Source organism: Vanacampus margaritifer, chromosome 15 (genome assembly GCF_051991255.1).
Source record: "Vanacampus margaritifer isolate UIUO_Vmar chromosome 15, RoL_Vmar_1.0, whole genome shotgun sequence".
NCBI classification, from domain to species: domain Eukaryota; kingdom Metazoa; phylum Chordata; class Actinopteri; order Syngnathiformes; family Syngnathidae; genus Vanacampus; species Vanacampus margaritifer.
Genome location: NC_135446.1, coordinates 7195647 through 7217098, shown reverse-complemented (window position 1 = coordinate 7217098; position 21452 = coordinate 7195647). Strand labels below are relative to the sequence as shown.

Sequence of the window (21452 nt, the reverse complement as noted above, 5' to 3'; positions counted from 1 at the left end):
GTACCCTAATTATCCGACTAAAGGGTAATCTGAGGATGTACGGGTCCTTCCCCAAGCTGTAAGAATGTCAAGAACCTTTGCGGGTACCATCACATTGTACCCCTTAGGCCTGCAACTGTCCAGCACTCTCTGGGAATAATTAGCCAAAAAACAAAACGAGGATAAGGATCTTTGAAATTGCCGCTCAGGATGACGGCAAATTAGCACAAACTCATCTGGGAGTTTGCTAGCATTTGCGTCGAAACGTACTTGTTAACCTAGCGCTTAACCCTACCAAGTACATTAGGAATGACTGACGTTTTGGAGTGGGGGGGAAGCTAATACTCCCCATGCTTTGGTGTGTTTGGAGAGAATCACTCCCGCCTCTAGCAGCACCCCCCCCCCCCCCCAATGGATGCATAATCAGGCGTTAAGACTTAACGTATCTACCTGAGATGGTGGGGGGCTAGCTATAGTTCAAAGGGTTGGCATGTGCACCAAAAAAAATGTCTTAAGATATTTCTGCGTGTCTGGATTTCTTCTTGAAGCTGATTGACAGGTGTGATGTGAGCATGCCTCTACACCTGCTGGTACTTTTCGACACATGCCGACCAAAAGGCAACAAAGCCAAAATGACCTGCACACATCCTAATGAGCCCTAGCCAGGGCGTCTGGCATTTACCGCCAACCATTCCTCCACCACGCTGGTCTCTCGCTTTCTCTCTGGAGGGCCCTAAGACTGCCGACCATTAACGGCTCGAGTGTGGATTTCCTGTCAAGGTCGAGTGAGGGTCCAACAAAAGTCCCGGATGCTGGTACCTGAATCCAGCTGACCCGCCTAGACACACGCTTTGCTTTTCTTATATTAGCCCACCAGGATGTCCACTTTAAGAGTGTGTGCTGCCCTTTGTGACATTTTTATACACTTACTGTATAACCATCCCCTATGATAAATTCAGATGGTTAAATCGCCATTTGGAGAGATCTAAACTGGGTAAAAATCCCCAAACTTTAGTGCTACAGTGATTGATTGGAAGTGAAAGTTTGTTTTTGAGCACTTCCTGCTTATGTGCTTCAGTACCTGAAGGCGTTTTGCAACTGGCTGAGGATCTCGGTGTTTAGTGCCAAGTGATCTTTGGCACGGGCCGCCAAGAATCCCATCTGTTTTTCCACGGCAGCCAAAGTGAGGCAACGGGGACGAACGCACGCGGGATCCTGCTCTTACAATTATCCCGTTTCTTGGCATCAGATGCTCTCCTGAAGAAGTCCGAGCGCTCAGATTTGCAACCCACTTTCAGCAAAGTATGTCAACAAGTAGCACATTTGGATTAATTTGTGTTTTATCTGGCTTGTAAATCAGCTATAAGACAAACTGAAAAGTACCTAAGAGGGCTCCAAGAGCAATCCATCATATTTGGATACATAATTAGAATTGCAAAACTATTCTAAGAAGTATTTTTTATGTATTTTTGTTTTTGTTGTTTGCTTTTCTTTTGTTCTGAAATTTAACAAGCGCTCACACGTATGTTAATAAGAAGCGTGTTAGTCAATAGATTGGAGTCCAGGTGCCCAGCAGCCTTGAGTTGGAAGGTTGAAAAGGTTGAAAGGTTGAAAAGGTTCATTGGAGATTCCTGAAGAGCTGAGATGCTGGTGAGAAAATTTAGCTTAAAAAATCTTAGCAAGACTAAATCTCAAGATTTAAAATAAAAAAATTATCAGGTTTGTAGTTCTTATTGTTAGGCAGAATTCAAAACCAATACGCACAATTAGAAAAAAAAATCATCATCATCATTATTAAAAGACATTTTACAAAATACTGTACAGTATATGCAAATGTAAACACACAATACACAGTCACTTTTATTTGCACCGTGGTTTCATTCGTAAGTAATATGTAAGAAAAGTACATTAGGCCGCAAAACTCGATTTAAATTAAAATCGTTTAAGGTTGGGGGTCTTTACTATTAAAAGATCAAAAACAAAACATGAACATCTATTTTTTTTCCTGAAAGTGTCACTTTTATTTTGAAAGCGCGAACCGGACGTGGCAAGAGCCAGCCTGCATATCGTGAAGCTTGACGCGCGCTCCAGCCAGGCGCCTCTGGTCGAAAAAGTCTCGTGAAGTGGGCGGGTTGAACCGAGGACGCGCGTGGACCTTACCAGCGAGTCTGGGCGGACGTCGGCCACATTGAAGCATCCCGAAGTGTGGCTGCCTGTCTGTGTCACTCGGCGTAACAAGCTGCCCACGCACATCCCGGTCAAGTCCAGCATGAGGACGCACGTTTGGATTTACCAGGCGCTGGTGTGCGCGCTGCTCAGCATGTTGGATGCAGGTAAGACGTGATGATGCCGAACCTTCTGCAACTTTATGCTAAATTCCGCACGCGTGATATCATAAGTGCCTGTGTCGATATAATGCTTGAAAGTGTGTAGAAAGTATTAAATCAGCATTTTTTCCAAAGCAGTTCTGTCTTGAGTGACGCACGAGTGGAGCATGGCGTTTATTGCGACTCTGAAAGAGAAAGCTGTTGTTTTTAGAGCATTTAATGTTCGGCACAAAGATTAAATATTTGCTCTGCCTGCACATTAATCCCCCGATCAAGAGTCTCTCTTACTTTTACTCTGTTATTAATCATTGGGGCTGCAGCTCGCATAGTTTTATTGCAGCACTAAAGTTTATAAAGTGTGAGGATACTGGCTTGTTCACTGTCTTAAATGCTTAAATATGCTCCCTTAGTGAAATCACTCTCCACTTTTAGACTATCAAGTGTATACCAAAGCAACAGGTGGCGCTATAACTTTTAACCTGAGTCGTTTTAGCCGATAAGAAGCCTGAAAGACATTTGTGGAAATGGAAAAGAAAATGAATGGGGATATTTTCTAGTCTGTTATTAGGCTCTACCAAAACTCAAATATTTACATCTGGATAACAAAATTTGGAGAAACTTTTTTTTTTGTGGAAACCAATAACATATTTTTTTTTAAAAAAAATACAGTCTGTACAGTATGTCACTGTGGCTGCCCCTCATACTTAAAGATTTATTGCTCTCTTAAATCCCACTGTAATGGAATCATAATTAATATTATTGATAACAGCTGTAGGCCTATCTGCCCCACCATTTATTGGCCCCATCGCAGCCCACCCTCAACGATGCATGCGATTCGTCCGCAACCAAGTGCAGGTTAGGCCTTTGCCGAGTGTGAGGAAGAGCCTAAGTGAAATCTAATTGAGCGGCCTGGCCAGACATGAGGGCTGCAACAACACTGTGATGAGTGCCAGATGTGCTGCGCTGGAGCATGTCAAAATTAAAAAAATCCAAGCATCTTTGCTACCAGCGCTCGTGTCGCTTGTAAAGTGAAACGAGCGTACGTTGTAACCAAAGGCTGTTTCTGGACAAGGTGGGGCTTTATTTCCGCCGCCCCCTGGCAGGTGGAAATGAACGCGGGAGGATTTGAGCTTTAAATTATGGCGGTGTCCTCCTTGTGAACTCCTTCATCTGCACACGCTGTCTTTGCGCCGCTTCTTTTCATGCGGTTCTCGCTGAAGAACTGTCGGCCGAGGCTTTCGGAACGAAGCGAGAGCGATGGCAATGTTTCAATTTGCTTGTCACTTTTACGGCGTTTACTCGTGCCATGTCTCCTCGCAACATTTTACGAGGGAATACATCATGCTAAGTACCATAATGGAACTCCAAATTGACTCCTTCTCACATTAACAAAGGATTTTGTTCCAAAAATGCTAAATTTTGTTGGAATTTGAAAGTGTTTTCAGAAAGTTAGACTGTTTTCACACAACAAAGTTTGGCCTTGAAAGTGCAAGCGTAAAAAAAATTACAAGTTTCAAGCATTGACAAAGTACTTTTTTCTTCTTCTTCTTCTTTTTTTTTTATTGCAAAATTGCTTTGTTTTGTTTTGGTCAAAATTGTACTATTTTCAGACATCAGTTTTGCTGAAAACTGGACTTTCAAGTTAACAAAGTATTTTGCTGCAAGAATGTGAAATTCTGCCATAATTTGGAAGTGTTATGGAAAAGTGTTTGCAAAGTATTTCAAAAAGGTTTGGCACTACTGCGTCAATGAGTATAGTCATATTTAGAAATCGTGATAATATCATGATAGCATGCTAATCATGTTGAAAGTTACCCCACAAATGCTGAATTTATATTCACGAAATAGAGTTAAAGATTTTTGTGTGTGGTGTATAAGAATACAATTACAGTTTTAATGAAGTTAAACAAAATGAATAGAAAAATGTGTGATTTTTGGTGGGAATAGGTTCAGGAATCGAAATAACGCAAAGATGGCATGCCCTTTGCTTTTGCAGTTGCCACAAGAATACATCATGCTGATTTTTGTGATTTTTCTCAAAGACAAAATGTTGATTTTAATTGTGATGGTAAGTTTTTGAGTAAATTGTTACGGCAGCTTCCAGTTTTCCGCCCATCAGGTGACTGTCGGAAGAGCCGACAGTCCTTGCAGCGCTACGAAAAGTCTGAAAACCACCTGCTGGTCTGCGCCAAATGCCCGCAGTCGCCCGTGGTACGCAACAGTCGCTCGCAGGAACACTGCGCCCGCAAGTGCAAGAAAGTCAAGAAGCACTTCAACTGCAGGTGAGGGTCCGGCAGTTCTTGTGGGCGTCGTTTCGCTATTTTTCTTCTTTAATCAGGCATTCATCTGCTAACGTCTTCCTGTGTGCAGGGCCTTCAACTTCCACAAGCACAACAGGAAATGCCACTTGCTTCCCTTCGACCGGTTCAGCCACGGCGCGCAGAAACAGGCCAGCGCCAACTTCACGCTGTATGAAAAGAAAGGTAAACAATTTGGCCTGTTCACCGTGACATTATTCACGAGTATTTGCATTTTGGGGAACGCACCAGAAGTCCATGTTAACACAACAAAAGGGCACTCAGGGGTGACGCGTAAACAAGCCCGTAAAGAATCTTTGTTTACAGTCGTAGCGCCGTGCAGCCTGTGGAGTCTAGCACTTGAGAATTTGCAGAAACTCCCCCTACCCGCTGCCCCGAGGACGTTTAATGAACCCCAAGGGAGTTGTTTTGGGCATAAACACAAAGCTCTGACTGGCCAAATATGGACAATGGCAAAATATGATCAGAAAGTCATCCGACTCAGAAGAATAATGTGATACAGATTGACACTTTCAAGTGTGTTTTCACCACTCTGCTCAGATTACATAAGGGAGTGTATCATGGGACCCAAGGACAACTACAGAGGGAGGAGGTCTTGGACCAAGTCGAACATAACGTGTCAAGCTTGGTCTGATAATAACATCAATGAACACACGTAAGTACTCCCTTTTATTATACCTTTCAAATGTGGGAAAGTCACGGCTACATCCGTGCTGGCAGATGAACACAAAGAAGTTCTTGAGCGGCATTTGACTTCTCACCATCGGATGAAATTTGTATCGCTTTTACTGATTTTTTGGGGGGAAACTATTGACAAGACTTTGATTCCTCAATGCCACCTGAAGGTAGAGCCGCTCCACACGTCGTAGATGCTCCATTTTCCATCCCAGTTTGTATTTTTCCCGATTGTTTTCAACTCCAAACTTAACTTGCTGAGTAGAAAGTGTAAATATTCTCTTTTTTTGCCTAATCAGAATTTGGAATTTCATGGTTATGCTCATATTAGATCTTAGATTCTAGAGCGCTAGCAGGCTAATGTTAGCTTAAAGTTGTGAGAAATGTTGGTGTGTCTAACTCATCCACTGCCATTGACGGCTATAGACGTCAAAGATCCATTTTAACTTTGCTGGTAGAGTGAACAGTACTTGAGATCTCACCATGGGGAAAACTTTTGCTACCTTTGCTACCACAGTTTTGAATATTTAAGCTTATGTTTCATCAAAGCATCCACAAAGCTGTAACGCTACGTTTTCTGAACTGGGTTACAGAATTTTTCCGCCTTATTTCAACTACCATCCCAAATCAGTCTGCGACTAACATCAATGAACGTACGTGAGAGCATTTTTTTTTCCATCTTTCAAACTTAAAACGTGGACACAAGGGCTAGGAGGCTAATGCTAACAGCACGGGCCAGTTGATCTGTGATATCGTGGTTTTGCTTCTTAGCATGGTAATTTTAGCACAGTGGCGCAAAAAACAGATCGTGAGAGCTCAATGTGGACGTAAAACTGGCTCCCTTACTTCATTTGTGAGAATTTTAGGAAATTTAACGTCATCTTCGTGGATCCTCATCTTTTGTTTGTTTGTTTTTCGACTCCTTTAGCAATTGGGGTTGCTTACCCTCTGGCCATCTGATGTGTGCTTTATTTGTTTGCACTAAAGATGGTTCAGTGCCAACTTCTCATTAGTCGTGCTTATTAAGTCGCATGCCGCAGGGAGACAGTGTTTTAAGGTAAAAAAAAAAAAAGCATTAAACGACATTTGTTAGCTGAGCTCGCAAACCCGCAGATAGGTTCCCATCAATGAAACGTAAATTGTTGCTTGACCAGCGATCCCTCCAGATGGTCATCAGAGACAGTCCCTCGGATTGTAAAGTCAAAGCTCCCGAACTACCATGTTCATGCTTGATCAGACACAACACCAAACAGGGGGTAATTTCCCGCCATGTTTCCAAGCAGGAATGTCCATTGGACCTTGGGAATTGAACCGTGTAGTCCGAGGAAGTGCATGTTGACGCCCTGCGCTACATGGAGGGTGAAATATTTCTGTGCATGTTCATAACTCTGCTCATAACTCAGAAAATTCACATGGATGCCAGGTGGTCAGAGTCTAAAAAGCACCCGTACTGAACGTACATTACTGTCCTAAATCAGTCGTCTCACAAGAATAGATGCTAATTAAATATGGGCCAGTGTTTTTAAAATAATTATCCTATATGATTGTATTTAATTTTAGGTAGCATTAGCATATTTTGTTTGTGTTTATCGTTTTGTTGTTTTCCCATATAACTTTTTTTTAGTTCATGTAACCTTTTCAGCTAAAAAAAAAGAAAAAGAAAAAGTGAATCCAGATTGGATTTTTATTTTCCAACCGTGGCTCCGAATTTACTTGTCCGTTTTGTTAAGGCAGGAATGTTAGCAAAAATGTTAGTTCTAAACTTTATGAGCAGTCGAATTTGTCAGAATGCATTTGGTATGCTAGATTCTTTGCGCTCGCTACAACAAGCCTGCATTTAATCTAATCCAAATTCAGTGTCAAGAAGCATTTTATGCATTTATCAACCCACAAGGCATTTTACAATCGTCTTGGAAAGTAAACATGCTAACGTTTCAAAAATGTGTCCGAGAGGCAACAAACTAAAACCCATTCATCGATCTACTTCAATGTCATTGTCAGCTGTCATTTTCAAAGTCACAACTTGTTTTACTACTCGAGAGGTCTGGCTTTATGGAGTACACCGTACCTCGAGTCGTAAATATTAGCCGTAGTCGCTTTCACAGGCGTGCGTTGCTTTGGTCGTGCCTTTCCAATGCGTTCAAAGTAAGTATGTGCGCAAAGAGCAGCATGGCGTATGTAGAATGTGAAGCGACTCTGGCACCAAGATGAATTGAAACAGCAACTGGCTAACATCTGTTAGCGCAACATCATTACAGCTAACTCGCACTTAGTGCGGCAGCCTTTTATGGACTCTCACCACATGCAACCTGTTTTGTGTGGGGTACCGTGTACTACCTTGTAATACAATTTATTATATACTAGAGTATGACATAAATACATTGACATTATAAAGAGGTTTAACATAAAGCAGATGTTTTGGGTTCTGGTGCTGCATCGCTAAGCAGGGGTGAAATTTTAGTGGCTTTTTTTTTTTCTTTTCTGTTCGTCTCTCCTTGTTTTGGGTTGAATGATGTCGTGCATTAGTGTCTGAGCTTTATGTAAGCCCCGGAGCATGGAAGGGGAGGGTGAGCAGGGTTAGAGTAAAGTCCCCCAGGAGAAGAGTCGTCGCTGAGGTTAGAGTGTTCAGACAACCTGCTGACAGGTTGGAAAAACCCGGAGACCTTTTCTGGGTTTTTTTTTGTATTCCAAGTTCATGGTCAGTCCGGATCATCACGATTTCCACACGTTGTCCATGTAAAATGGTGTTCCCCAAGCCTGGGTCTGGTTCCTCCTATTTCATGGTGGCTTGACCACGCTCGCTCGTCAACATTTGAGGCCGCATGCGAAAAGGTGCGATCGGGGTCACGACGACTGCGCGATCACTTGCCAGTCTGTGCCGGCAGTTGTTCTTGGTCCTGTTAAGCTTCTCCACACAAGGTGCATCCATGATTTATTTGACATATTAAAACTTTGAAGTCTCCAACCGTAGCCCTAATGAGAAGACAGGTTTCCTTGAAACTTAGAGATCCCGGCGTCACACCCAAGCCTGGTTGTTGGTCCTGTACTTCCGACTATGCTCAGTTAACTGAAATGGGGATTACATTTAAGGGCACACGCAAACACATGTCTTGGGAGTTGCTCCTGGCTCTGTCAGGCTCCTTCACACATGACGCCAAGGTGTATCTGTGACTTATTTTGCATACTTAAAATGATAACGATATGCTGCCAGTAGACCAGTTTCCCCACATCTCACGTGACACCTAAACCTGGTTCTTGTTCCTGGATTACGTGAGGGTGGGTCACAGCAGGTGATCCATCACCATGCGGTGGCCCTTGTTCTGTCAGGCTCCTTCACACATGAGGGAGCAGCTACAAGGTAGTGCTCATTATGTCAAGGTATATCAATGACTGATTTTGCATTCGATTGCAGCAGTTTTTAAGCTTGTAGCTGGGGCCTTCATGCAAATGGAGTTTGGATTTATTTTGCTAGGTAGCGAGAGCGGAACACTTTCTCGTGTGTACACCGACCCAACGGCTCCCTGAAATGTATTTTAAAAGCTGACAGTGCTCACAACTGCACATTGTGTCTCCTTCCTCTTTGTAGGTTTTATCCCGAAAGGTACCCGACGCAAGACTTGAGGGAGAACTTCTGCCGGAATCCCAATAACGACCCGGGTGGTCCGTGGTGCTATACCACCGATCCCAACGTGCGTGCCGAGGAGTGTGGCGTACCGCAGTGTTCGGAGGGTAAGAAGCACCAAATGAAAAGTGATGCAGGCTTTTGTTTTTCCCCATAAACAAACGTGCGGTGCAAATGGTGTCGACAGACGTGTGCATGACGTGCAACGGTGAGGTTTACCGGGGCAAAGTTGACCAAACTGAGAGCGGCAAGGAGTGCCAGAGATGGGACTCCACCAGGCCCCACAAGCACACCTTCCAGCCCAAAAAGTCAGTCCACAAAGGCAAAAGCAGCCGCAGTTGGTTTAGCAGTTTTTAACTTCTGCCTTCCATCTCCTGGTCAGGTACAGGGACAAAGGCTTGGCAGACAACTACTGTCGCAACCCGGACAATCGCCTTCGTCCGTGGTGCTACACCCTGGATCCAAAGACTCCCTGGGAGTACTGCAACATAACCACGTGTGGTAAGGACCCTGCTCGCTCGAAATCCTCTTCCATGCTTTGTATGCAGTTTCGAGTCTCTAAATAGTTGCTGTTGGGAAGATATTAGGAGATCAAAGAGTGCTAATGGCAACAGGCAGGCTATGGTTTAGGGTCTTGTGAATTGATGGCGAAAGAAGGGATTGATGATTCTATGCTGGGTTTAGCTTATTAAGTGCAGTTATTGTTTGATGTTGTCCCCAGTCTTAATGTTGTTGGAGTAGTTTTATTTTTGTTGCACCGGGTGAAGCACAAGGGTTTTATTAGACAACTATTGTCAAGGGAACTATTCAGAAAAGGAATAAAAGAATCAAACCACTTTGGTTTTCAATTTGTCTTTGTTAGTTATGAAATTGAGCTAGCACACCCATGTTAAAAAGTGGCCAATCATGAAAGGGTCTGTATACATATTTTAGCTATTGTTTTAGTTTAACCATGAGTTAGTTTGTTAGTTGGTTAGTTTAGTTAATTGGCTTTTTATGACTTAGGTAGGATGGTAGATAGCGGAAAATCAACCACCCTACTTAATATTTCTGTTTTTTTTTAGCTAGTTATAGTTTCATTATAACTTTAGAAGTTAGCTAACTTGCTAGCTCGTGGGATTATCAAAGAACTGCCTAAACACTTATAAACACTTATCCTGCTTGTTTGTTTTTATTTGTAAATTAGCTAGCTAGGTTGTTTGCTAGCACATTTTGAAGTTGCATATTCAGGATATTTTATTAACATTTGTTTTTATGATACTTTTCTTTTTTTTGCCATTGTGGTTAATTTATCAATGATTAATGTGAGAATATTTGCAATAACACCAATAAAAGGTTTTGAAATGTTTTTTGGCATTATGAATTGGTATCATGTGGACCTTCAAAAGCGCCTGTGGGGTCGTGGGAACAGTCGCAATGCAAAGAGCGAAAAATTAGTTTCAGTGAAATGTACTCACACACAAAAGGCGAGCATCCTTCTTTGTTTCTGTCCACATGCATTGACTTTACAGTGCGGCTAATGATTTACAGACAGGGTGGGGCGTTGTGTCCAGATGTGTGTATCCCTCAATGGCGGCCCTCGCACAGATAAAAACCACTGACCTGTGCTGCAGACCTGCCATGCATTACATCAAGAATCTTTTTTTTTTTCCAAAACCCGACCTCGCCTCCTCCATCTTCTCCCGTCTCATCTGTCAAAGACTAAAGAAACACAGACCGAAATCCAGGGGGAAGGATTCCACCTGAATGTGTTTCGGATCATTTCGTTGTTAGGATGCTCTCAAAGAAGGGATTCCCACACTGGGAAGATCTAAAATGCCCAATGTCGTAAATTTGACATTTATAAGTTTTCGCAAAATAAAAAGGTTAAACAGGAGCATTTCCTATGTGAGATTAACAATTTATTGTGAAAAATGCACTTTATGGCCTAGAAACTATAAATGTTAAGCAAGTTTTTCTATGGATGATGTATTAGAGTGTGGGTGTGTATGTATTTATGTCAATTAGTTACGAAACGCTTTAAAGTTTAAACTTGTTAAAATTGCCCCCAAATCAGGCTGATGGAAAAGATTGCATGGTATGATGGTAAAACAATATTTGTCACTGTTTGGCACTCTAATCATTGTTTATAGGAGCTTCTTGTTATTGCAGATTCCCCAGTGAGGAAGAATTCCTTGCTACTGAAACGATAACAGTGGCCATTCTGCGTTATAAACAAATGTAACACTAGTGGCATCAAATTCCCGAATTATAATACTGAGAGAAGGACTTTGTGTAAAGTGTTGTTGTTGCGGATGTCCCAGTGTGGAAGAATGTGAGGTGTCTGTCTGTGTTATGAATAAACAGAAAGCTTCCTATCAGAGCAGTGGGAGTGGTATGGCGGCCGTGCTACTGTTTTTGATCATCTGTCTCCAGGTTCAACATGGCACATTCTTGCAAGGATTAATATCTTCCTCCTCTTCTTTGGATTTTTTGAAAGAATCCGACTCCAGCGAGGTTCCAGATGTGAACGCGACGACGTGGTGCGTCCGGGGAAAGGGTCGAGAGTACCGCGGCACCATGAACGTAACTCCCGAGGGGGTGACGTGTCAGCGCTGGGACTCGCAGTTTCCCCACCAGCACTTCTTTCTTCCAGATAACTTCAAATGCAAGTGAGTAATGTGCCTTCATCTCCCACGTCGACATTTTAGATTCAGTCAAGACTCTCTCTCCGGGGGTCACTTTATCTTGACTGTTGCCGTGCCCATAAAAGAAGAAGATAGCATTGTTTTTAAACAATAAACTGTCCTGGTTTGTGTTTGCTTGTGCGCCTCCCAGGGACCTGCGTGACAATTTCTGTCGCAACCCAGACGGGTCTGAGTACCCGTGGTGCTTCACCAGCGAGCCAAACCAGCGCAAAGCCAACTGCACGCACATTCCCAGGTGTGACGCCCCAGCCGCCAAGAAGACCGGTAAATCACGCTCAGATGTCAGAAAACTTCATGGTCACGCTTACAACATGTCAGCCACGTGCTGACGTGTGGGCAATCCAGAAACTTTGACATCTATGACCAGAAAATGTTTTCTTGTACCAGAAATTGAACACAAAATAGAAATGCATATTGCTGGTTGACTTCCAAGAAATGTTATGGATGCTCTGCAGCTATGAAATATTTGAAACTCTTCAGATTATTCCATAAGTGATCAAATAAAATAGAGCTGTCACTATCGAATTTATTAAAATCAATTATGATATAGATTATTCTATCAGATATCGCCCTGCCACCCCATAATTTTCCCCCATAATTTTTTGTTGTTGTTGAGTGGCTATAACTACTCAATTAAATACCAACACAATTACCCCATGCTAAACAGTTAGCAATCACAATTAGCTTTAGCCTGCTAGCAATTCCCATGTAGGGTCAACAAACAGTTCCGGCGGAGCTTCGAAGCAGACATTTTCAGTCGACCTATTTTTAAAGTAGACTTATCCAGCCGTAAAATAAAACATGATTTTACGATATGAAACAAAATGTACACAATGTAAACATGATGCAAGTATATTGTTGTGTGCTTTAAATGAAGCGGCTCACTGTTTGCCCGTCTGCTTGTTGAATGATGCCGTCAGTTATGGCCGTAACAGCATGTGTAGAAATGTGCTTTTGTGTTTTTTGCATTATGTTCAATTTAGCAAAGAAGTAAGCTTGCAACTTTGTTTTTCCTTGACAACTTGTGGGGGCATTACATTCTGTTCTGACAAGCAGTTTTAGGCTATAAATAAGCTAAACATTGATACCTTGCGTTGGCAGTCATAGACGTGCTGTTGCGATACGTTAGTTCCACATCACCAGATTTCAACTTTTTTTTGCCAGTTTCCCAGCATTCTTGAATGCAGCATAAGTTGACTTTACCCAGAGGGAATTAAGCAACACACTTTAGAGCGCGCTGTCACTTTCCATGTTTGTCTGCTTTCCGTTGAAGCCGACCACACGTGCGCTGATTCCATTTGAATGTTTTATTGCCTTTGAGAACCCTCTGTGGACTTTTAAAAATGACCACAGGACCCCTTGTGAATTGAGGCCACACACTCATGCTCGCTGATTGCAATTAGGCGCCATAGCGGAAGGCCCGATTGCTACCCTCCTTGTACTTGAAATAACAAAGGCTCTTGTTCTTCTGTAGAGTGCTACGAGGACAACGGTGAGGCGTACCAGGGCACCTTAGCCGTCACTCGCTCTGGGATTCCTTGCGCCAACTGGTCCCTTCACATCAACAGGTAAGAAAAGTTGAAGTTATAATTTTAATGTCAGTGTTGGTTAGTGATATCGGACGGTAACTTGACAAAAGGGTGGGTCTTTTTCTGGCTTTAATAAAAGTTTAATTGCTGCTGTGTTCATGTGTGGACGTATGTGACCATTAGTTTTAATTTCTGTTATTTCCTTTAAGAATAATGGCGCAAGCATTGACCAAAAGTGCTTAAAAACTATGGCCGGATAGCCATCCGGGCCAGGTGCTCTGCCATTATGCATACTATCTAGAGCACTGTACAGCTCATTTATAGTCAGTGGAGCATCTAAAATATATTTATGTTGAGTAAATAACTTCTTACGATCCTTAGCCAGCTAAGCTAACAATGCTAGCCATGTGCCCTGAACATTTCTATAAATCTATTGCTTATTTGAGAGCCAACATAAGCGGCAAAACACTGGGAATGTTTCCTCGAGAGAGGTGGGAACATTCTTCACCGCTAACTGACGAGTGTTTGTTGACAAGCGGACGAGCCCCCCTTTTTTGTCCATGTGAAAATCCCTTTCATATGAATGGGAAAAATCAGGGGAAATCAGGGGTTCCGCAGGGGTCACTACCAAGCCCAATTATTATTCCTGATGCTTCCAGGTTGGGATGTCTTAATTTACAGGAATTTTAAAAGGCAAAATGACATAGGAAGATGGACATGTTCCAGAGCAGACCCCTGACCCGCGGGAAGTGCTTGGCGCGGGGAGCAGATCAAAGCCAATCAGCTCCCCTCGCCAGCCAGTCTAGCCCAGCTTGAGGTGAGGGGTCGTTCCGGGAAGGAAAAACACCGCGGCTTGTTTAACATTCTCTTGGGAAGTGAAATTATCTTCACCTCTTGACAAATTGCCGTGCTTCCGTGAGCGTGTGTGTGTGTGTGTTGGTCCCATCCACTAATGGCTTTTCAGGGATCGGCGAGAACAGGGCTTGCGCGCTCTTTGGATGGGAAATCCTCCAAGTGCGCGCGCAGCGAGGAGGACGTGGCTCCTGGCCGTCTGAGAGTGCATACTTTCAAAGTCCCATGAGCACTGTTGGCCAAATGCGCCGCTTCCTTCTACGGGTGCGCTGCAGCCGTTGAGACGCGACTTTCGTGCCCTGTGGTGGCCGCTCAGTGTGCATAGTGTGTGTGTGTTGTGATATCCACTGTTTGCCAAATAACAAACGGAACATGAGCATCTATATTTGTGTGTTTTACAGCGGGGATTCTCACTCTACACAATCCCATGTAGGGCTGGACATGAACTACTGCCGGAACCCGGACCGGGACAAACATGGCCCCTGGTGCTACACTGACCCGAACACTCGCCTGGCTTGGGACTACTGCAAACTGAAGCACTGTGAGTGCATGGCACGCACGTCCTTATTTGTTTTGTTTTAACTGGCCGTCAATCACGTTGCAGGACAGAACAATCTCCACACATGATACATTTTAACATTTTTGAATATTCATTGAACTCCATGATAGATTTTATGATTTGAAGACTTTTAATACATCTTTCCTCATTTCAAAGCTATTTAGAACAAAACAATGTGGAACTGTCTAAATTAATTGACGAGTAATCAATTATCAAATTAATCGACAACTATTTTAATAACCGAGTAACCGTTTTAATTGAAAATGGCCTAATCAATCAGATTTTTGCATCTCAACAGTAATTAATCACTGACTTTTGTATTTTTTCATGGAAGGAGAATGATTATCTTCTGTTCAATCAAAATAAGACATAAGCAATGACCGAACTAAAAATCAAAAAGGTTGACGAGTACATCAATCCCCCTTTTTTTTTAACCACTATTTGACTACGAAATAAACAACAATCACTGGTTAATGTTTTTGTAAAACACTTAAATGCAAAATAAAAATGAAGCTTATTTGTTTAATCAATTGATTAATGATTAGAATAATTGATTCAAAAAAATAATCAATTGTGACAGCACTAAAACAATATTATACACATTATTCATCTTGGCTGAAGGAAAAAATAAAGCGTGATACAATTTTTTTGAAATCAACAGCTGAGCAATGTACGGGCATGCTGTTGTTAGCTAGCCAGCCAAAATGCTAACATTATTATGCTAATGTGTTGCCAAGTTGCTGTCCTGGTTGCAATGTGTTGTTTGGTTTCCGAGCATCCCAGCAGTTTTAGCTTGCTGTCTCTTCTTTGTTGACAGTCGACTTGCTCTGCAATCTGTAATTCTTGGCATCCATCTCGATTTGTTTTGCATTATTTCCTTGTCACTTTGACACAGTGTACAACCGCAACCTTCACAGGCATGCCGCCGTATCTCTCGTGTCAGCTTGGAGAGCTTGGCCGCCTTAGCAACAGTAACTAATGGAAAGGTCAGTGATGTCATTGAGCCTGATAATTACGGACGACGTGCCTTCGTGGGAACTCTCCAGCAAACCTTTCAAGGGACGGCTTTAAGTTTTGGGGCACAAAATGCAAATCCGCCTTTTTGGCCTCTGTGCCAAGCGTTTGATCTGTGCTTGATCAGCACACCGAGTCCCAAAATCACACAAGGCCTCTGTTGCCGGGATTGCGTCGGGAATGTGAGGAATGTGCGAAAACTAAAGCGCAAGCAGGTGTCGGGTGCCTTATGACACCTTCCTGGCACCTGGCTCATTACTGGAGAAAGCCGATACGGATAGCTAACATTGTGACAAGTAGCATCTTGAGCAGAGAAGCTTCGATTGGAAAAGCGGAAGTTCTTCTTGTGTGCGGGATGTGTAAAGCTCTGCCAGCCTCCTGATGTTTACAGTCCGCTGGCCAAGTACACTGTACACCCCGAACACTGCCAAGAATGTGAACAATGTAGCGCGCAGCACTGCTGCTTGTCAGACTTAACGCTGATGTGCTATATAACAGGAACAGGAATAATCCATTGCTTGGATTTGGAACCATTTTCCTATCATGCCTGCCGCGGCAAATTTAAACAGGTCTGAAAGTAAATTTTCCTCTCGGTCAGTGTCAGTAGTGAAGCTTTTGTTGTGGCTACATCCTGACAAAGTGGAAGCATTAACCTGCAAATGGCACAATCATTCATGCCCGACTGGTTTGCTGCCAAAATGAGCCTCTGGATAGGTCAATTGTGACGGGCAAGCAAAATAAGTCTGTTGGTCACGTGAAATTTGATCTGTCTAACAAGATTATGTTAAGCAATTGAAGCAGTAACCCTCAGCGGGCACAATGGAAGCTGAAAACAACATTTGTCCCAGTTTGCTGCTTAAACGGGTTGCTGTATAAATCAAACACAACAGTTGATGACCTGATGAGATGAAATTTAAAGGGGAAGTCAACTCAAAAAAATTGGGGGACAATAATATGTTGTATGCAGCCCCACTAGTCTAAATATGGTATTCTGGTTGATATGGTGTTAGTGGAATATGAGTTAAGCAGCAAAATGCAGCCATTTTTATCCATCTCAAGGGGCGGCCCTTTTGCCACTTGCTGTCGACTGAAGATGACATCACAGTTGCTCAGGTCTCAGGTAACAACCAATCACAGCTCAGCTTCAGAAAACAGGTAAGCTCTGATTGGTCGTTGCTTAAGCCCTGAGCAACATTAATGTCATCTTCAGTCGACAGCAAGTGGCAAAATGGCCGCCCCCTGAGATGGATAAAAATGGCTAGATTTTGCTTCATAACTTCCACAAATGTAATATTAATCAGAATGTCTTGTTTAGACTAGTGAGGTCACATATAACTAAATATGGTATTCTGGTTAATATTGCGTCAGGTCTCAGGTACCAACCAATCACAGCGCAGCTTCAGAAAACAGGTGAGCTGTGATTGGTTGTTGCCTTAGCAACTGTGATGTAATTTTTCAATATGTTAATCAGAATGTCATGTTTAGACTAGTGAGGTCACATATAACATATTATTGTCAAGAAATGTTTAAGGTTGACTTCTACTTTAACGCAGGAGTATTTTTTAACCAAAAATGACCTATTTTGTTGTGAGTTTCTGCACAGTAAAAATAATGCCTTCACTGTTTTGCTGCCTCAATGGGTTGCTGTAGAACTTGTCAAACAAATGTAAAACGGAATGGACTAGATATGAATGCTTGTCCATTTTGAACCAAAAAAGAAGAAGTCTGATTTGCTGCCTGAACAGGTTGCGGTAGAAGTTGGAAAACAAACAAACAAACAAATAAATAAATAAATATTCTTACAGGTCCATTTTGAACCAAGAGATGACTTTTGATTGACAGGGAACTAAAGTGGTTTGCTGCATAAACGGGCTAGAAGGCAATTATGCATGTAAGTTAAATAGTATGATATGAATACATGGTAATGTAGATTACCATGAATATATATATATACATATATATATATATATATTTATATATATATATATAGTTAAATTTAATGGAAATCAAGATGATGAAAAGTTTACGAATATATGAATACAGTAAATTAAATACAACAAGTAAAGTAATCAATTTAATTCGTTTTAAAATATAAAGTAACACATATTTTTTTGTTGATGCAATTTTTGGGCTTTTCTAATGAAACCGTGATTACAAACATAATAAGTGAACGAAGGTATGATAGCTTTGATGATGATTTGTTGAATGTTTGCCACATGCGCTATTAGGCTAGATGCAACTTTTTTGCCCTTCAAGCTGTTATTGTTTATCAGAACAAACATTCACAATCCTGTAATTTGTTGGTAATTGAAAAAAAAAGTATTTTCTCAAAATTCCATTTGTAATTCCAACATTTGCTTTGTTCAGGTGATTCCACGGCATCCACGTCTCCAAACGGTGAGTGTTCGTACCCGCTGTCCACTGGCGCACGTTCACGTTGTGATGTCGACTCTCATCTCGCGACATGCAGCGACGCAAGCGCCGCCCGCTCCGGACCCGACCGTCCCCAAGATCTCCTGCTTCGTCCACATCACCACCCGCATCGTCGGGGGCCGCCAAGTGCGAGGAGCAGATGGCAGCTGGGTCGTCAGCATCCAGAGAGAGTGAGGAGCTCTCTTGTTTTGTTTTTCTTGATCTTTTGTGCAAAGAGCACAAAACATCTGATGTTTTTTTATTGCTGTTGTTCTAGAAAGGTCCATATGTGTGGAGGTTCCTTGATCAGAGAAGATTGGGTGCTGACAGACCAGCAATGCTTCACATCCTGGTATTGACTTTGAGATATTTTGATATATCCTGTTTATTGAATTTTAATGCAGGCCCGACTTTATGCTGCTCAAATGGACTGCTGTGGAAATGGGAAGTAAACCAATGTTTGGTGCAAGAATGAAAAAAGACCAGTGTTTTTTATTTTTTTACACCTTGAAACAACAAGCATACTATTCTGTATTACATATAAAATGCTCATTGTTGCCAGGCAGATTTCGGAGAGCACTGGCACATGTTAAAAGATATTCGCTTGACTCCTCTATTCAAATGAATGAATTTTAATTTAATAAGTGCTGTTATATAATTAAAATTGAATTGTTTTATGTTCATCTCTTAAACATAAAAAAAAAAAAAATTGGGTACTTTTTTGTTTATTATTACTTAATAGGTATTTTGTATTGATTTACTAATACTAATTGATTACCTTAATGTACTGTTTTGTATTATTTATTACAGTAATTTATTTGATTTCTTATTTGACTGAAATAATTTAGAGTATTATGAATTGACTTATTTCATTTATTGATTTTGTTGATTTAATTCATGTTATTGTTTGAAATAATTTTGTGTTTTTTTGTGTTATTTTAGTATTTATTAGTTTATGCAATTCATAAAATTTGTAAATGTAATTTATTTGATTTGTCATTATTAATTTATTTAACTTATGTACTGAGTAATTAATTAATTACATTTACTAACTATAGTATTAATACATTTATTTATTTGGGTAATTAACGAATTAGTTTTGTTTATAAATTGTTATCCTAACCCTAATTGTTTTCATGTCATGAATTTTATTGAATTTTGATGTTTTTAATTAATTTGCTTCTTTTTCTATATATAAAAATGCAGCAGTTGTGTTGGCCCTCTGTCTGCCGTGAAAGCATTTTTATTTATTTTTTGTCTTTCCTAGCGTTCCGGACTTGAGGGAGTACAGCGTGCAGGTGGGCCTGCGCAACCTCAACGAGTCGTCACATCACCCCAGACTCGGAATTTCTCACCTTATCTGCGGCCCGGAGGGATCCAACCTGGTCATGTTAAAACTGGCCGAGTGAGTTGGCAACATTCCTCCAACTGAGCCCCGTTAGCTCGATTTACCATCCATGATTGTTGCGCCTTGCAGCCCCGCGCCCGTGTCCGAGGGCGCCGCCACCATCCATCTTCCCGTCAAAGAATGCCACATCGCCGAGGGCACCAACTGCACCATGTACGGATGGGGTGAAACCAAAGGTGGCTAGCTTGTTTTTGTTTTGCTTGCACTGGCATTGGAAAACAAAATCCTTCCTGCAATCGTTGTGCTTCATGCGGACAGATCGGGAACGGGCCCAGGCACTCAACGCCGTGACCATGCCGATGGTGGACGACGACAAGTGTTCCCGGATCAAGGGCGACGCCCGAGACAGCAGGATATGTGCTGGGGGCAAGAGAGGAGAAGGCGTGTGCGAAGTAAGTTTCATCCCATTCCTGACTGACTTCCAGAGTCAAAGCAGTGAATGCTCGCTTTGCGCATGCACAGTTTGAGTTATGCGTACTAAAAAAGTAAACTGTGACCCCTGGATGACAAGTATAAGTTCCACTATCACCAGAGGTGACGTAATCATCTCACTGACAGTTGCTAGGCAGATTTCATAAAGTGCTCATAAATCACAAGCTAGGAAACTCTACTCTCTCATTCGTTGACACCCACGTCACTCACCAGACGAGGCTCCGCCTTTAAAGACATACACACTCACTCCGAGTGGATAAAAATCATACTTGCACATCACATTCATCATCACATCTGATTAATGGATGGCGTAATCGGTCCTTTAATTCCAGAAATACTCAAAAGCATATTTGATAATCCATCGCGCAGTTACTTGGTCACTTGTAGCTAGGCAGATTTCATAGAGCATACGTGCTCAACTGTATATCAGCCCAAAATAGCAAGGGTTGGAGGGCTCACATATTGCTTTGGAATCTCTACTCTGTATTAAATATAAATGCAATATTTTTATCACTTGTTACAAGGCAGTCTACAGAGTGCATTGAACGTCAGTCATTTTATTGAATCTAAAATGCGTTTCCAACTCAATATTTGCCTGGTCGCTTGTACAAGAAACAACACATGCTAGTCTATAGTAGCAAGGATTGTTACATACTGGAGGTTTTTCAGCGCATTAGACACAGTTAAAAATCCATACTCTTCAGCCACTTGTGACCAGGCACATTTCATATTATTTATTATTTGGGATTGTAATACTAAGCTATGCACTTATTTAGTACATTGAAATTTGCACTTTGTATTATAAAATTCGTTTTTCATCACATATTTTCTCGGCTTCTTGTTGCTAGGCAGATTTTTTAGATCACAATGGAACCGATGCATCTTAATCTAATTATTTATAGGGTTGATCATCTAATTCATACTTTGCATCACAACTCTATATGAAATATAAAAACAGGGATAGATAATTGTCTGTCTGCGCTAATCCTGCCGATTTTCTTCCCTTTTGCCAGAAAGACAACGGCGGTCCGCTGGTGTGCCAGGAGCAGGAGCGGCGAGTAATTGTCGGCGTGAGCATCCAGCGCACCAAATGCGCGTCGTCACGGCCGGCGCTATTCGTCAACGTGGCATTCTACTCGCAGTGGATTTACAAAGTCTTCAAGCTTTACCCCAGCCCCTACACGAACTGACCGACTAGGGCTGGGGGGGAAACAAACATGTTTTTTCAGGGAAAAAAACATTGCAGACTACCAAATGGATTCTCCACTATGCAAATGAAGATTGTGTGAAGCGAACCGTGACTAAGAAAGCTCTCCTGGAATTTACTTGAATATTCCGACGGCGGCCCGTGGAGGACGAGAAGCTTCGGCGGGCGATTGGATGCTGCTTTGACACTCCGAGGTCTCGCGCTAATGCTTGTAGCATGAGCAAGTGAGCGAGCAGCGGCCCTGGCCAAGGCCAACACACCTCCGCTTTGTGGAGGGAAGCGCCGTGGCCCCTGTTGGGCCGTGTGCGCTCGCTCGGATATTTTTTTCCTTCACGCAAAGTGAAGCTTTATGTACATAACGGGACGGATATTAGGACGCGAGTTTATGGGTCTCATAGATCCCACTTCCCTTCCCCTCGCTTCCTTTTCAC

The 21452-nt window shown here is 42.2% G+C and overlaps 1 protein-coding gene across 2 annotated transcripts in view; it reads left to right on the top strand.

The window, feature by feature from the left end:
* Nucleotides 1-1470: 1470 nt before the first annotated feature.
* hgfa (hepatocyte growth factor a) overlaps nt 1471-21452 on the top strand; it is a 21283-nt gene continuing 1301 nt past the window's right edge. Inside the window, exons 1-18 of one of the 2 annotated variants that reach the window (XM_077545442.1) lie at nt 1471-2312; nt 4426-4588; nt 4677-4789; nt 5165-5279; nt 8886-9028; nt 9109-9229; nt 9304-9422; nt 11401-11572; nt 11739-11872; nt 13083-13176; nt 14391-14530; nt 17930-17959; nt 18033-18165; nt 18252-18326; nt 19242-19379; nt 19452-19535; nt 19641-19774; nt 20828-21452. The exon at nt 20828-21452 is cut by the window's right edge and continues 1301 nt beyond it. In XM_077545442.1, coding sequence (XP_077401568.1) covers nt 2249-2312; nt 4426-4588; nt 4677-4789; nt 5165-5279; nt 8886-9028; nt 9109-9229; nt 9304-9422; nt 11401-11572; nt 11739-11872; nt 13083-13176; nt 14391-14530; nt 17930-17959; nt 18033-18165; nt 18252-18326; nt 19242-19379; nt 19452-19535; nt 19641-19774; nt 20828-21012 — 2157 coding nt within the window. In that variant the 5' untranslated portion in view covers nt 1471-2248 and the 3' untranslated portion in view covers nt 21013-21452. Of the gene's footprint in view, nt 2313-4425; nt 4589-4676; nt 4790-5164; nt 5280-8885; nt 9029-9108; nt 9230-9303; nt 9423-11400; nt 11573-11738; nt 11873-13082; nt 13177-14390; nt 14531-17929; nt 17960-18032; nt 18166-18251; nt 18327-19241; nt 19380-19451; nt 19559-19640; nt 19775-20827 lie in introns of both variants that reach the window. The other variant, XM_077545441.1, reaches the window with a different exon arrangement.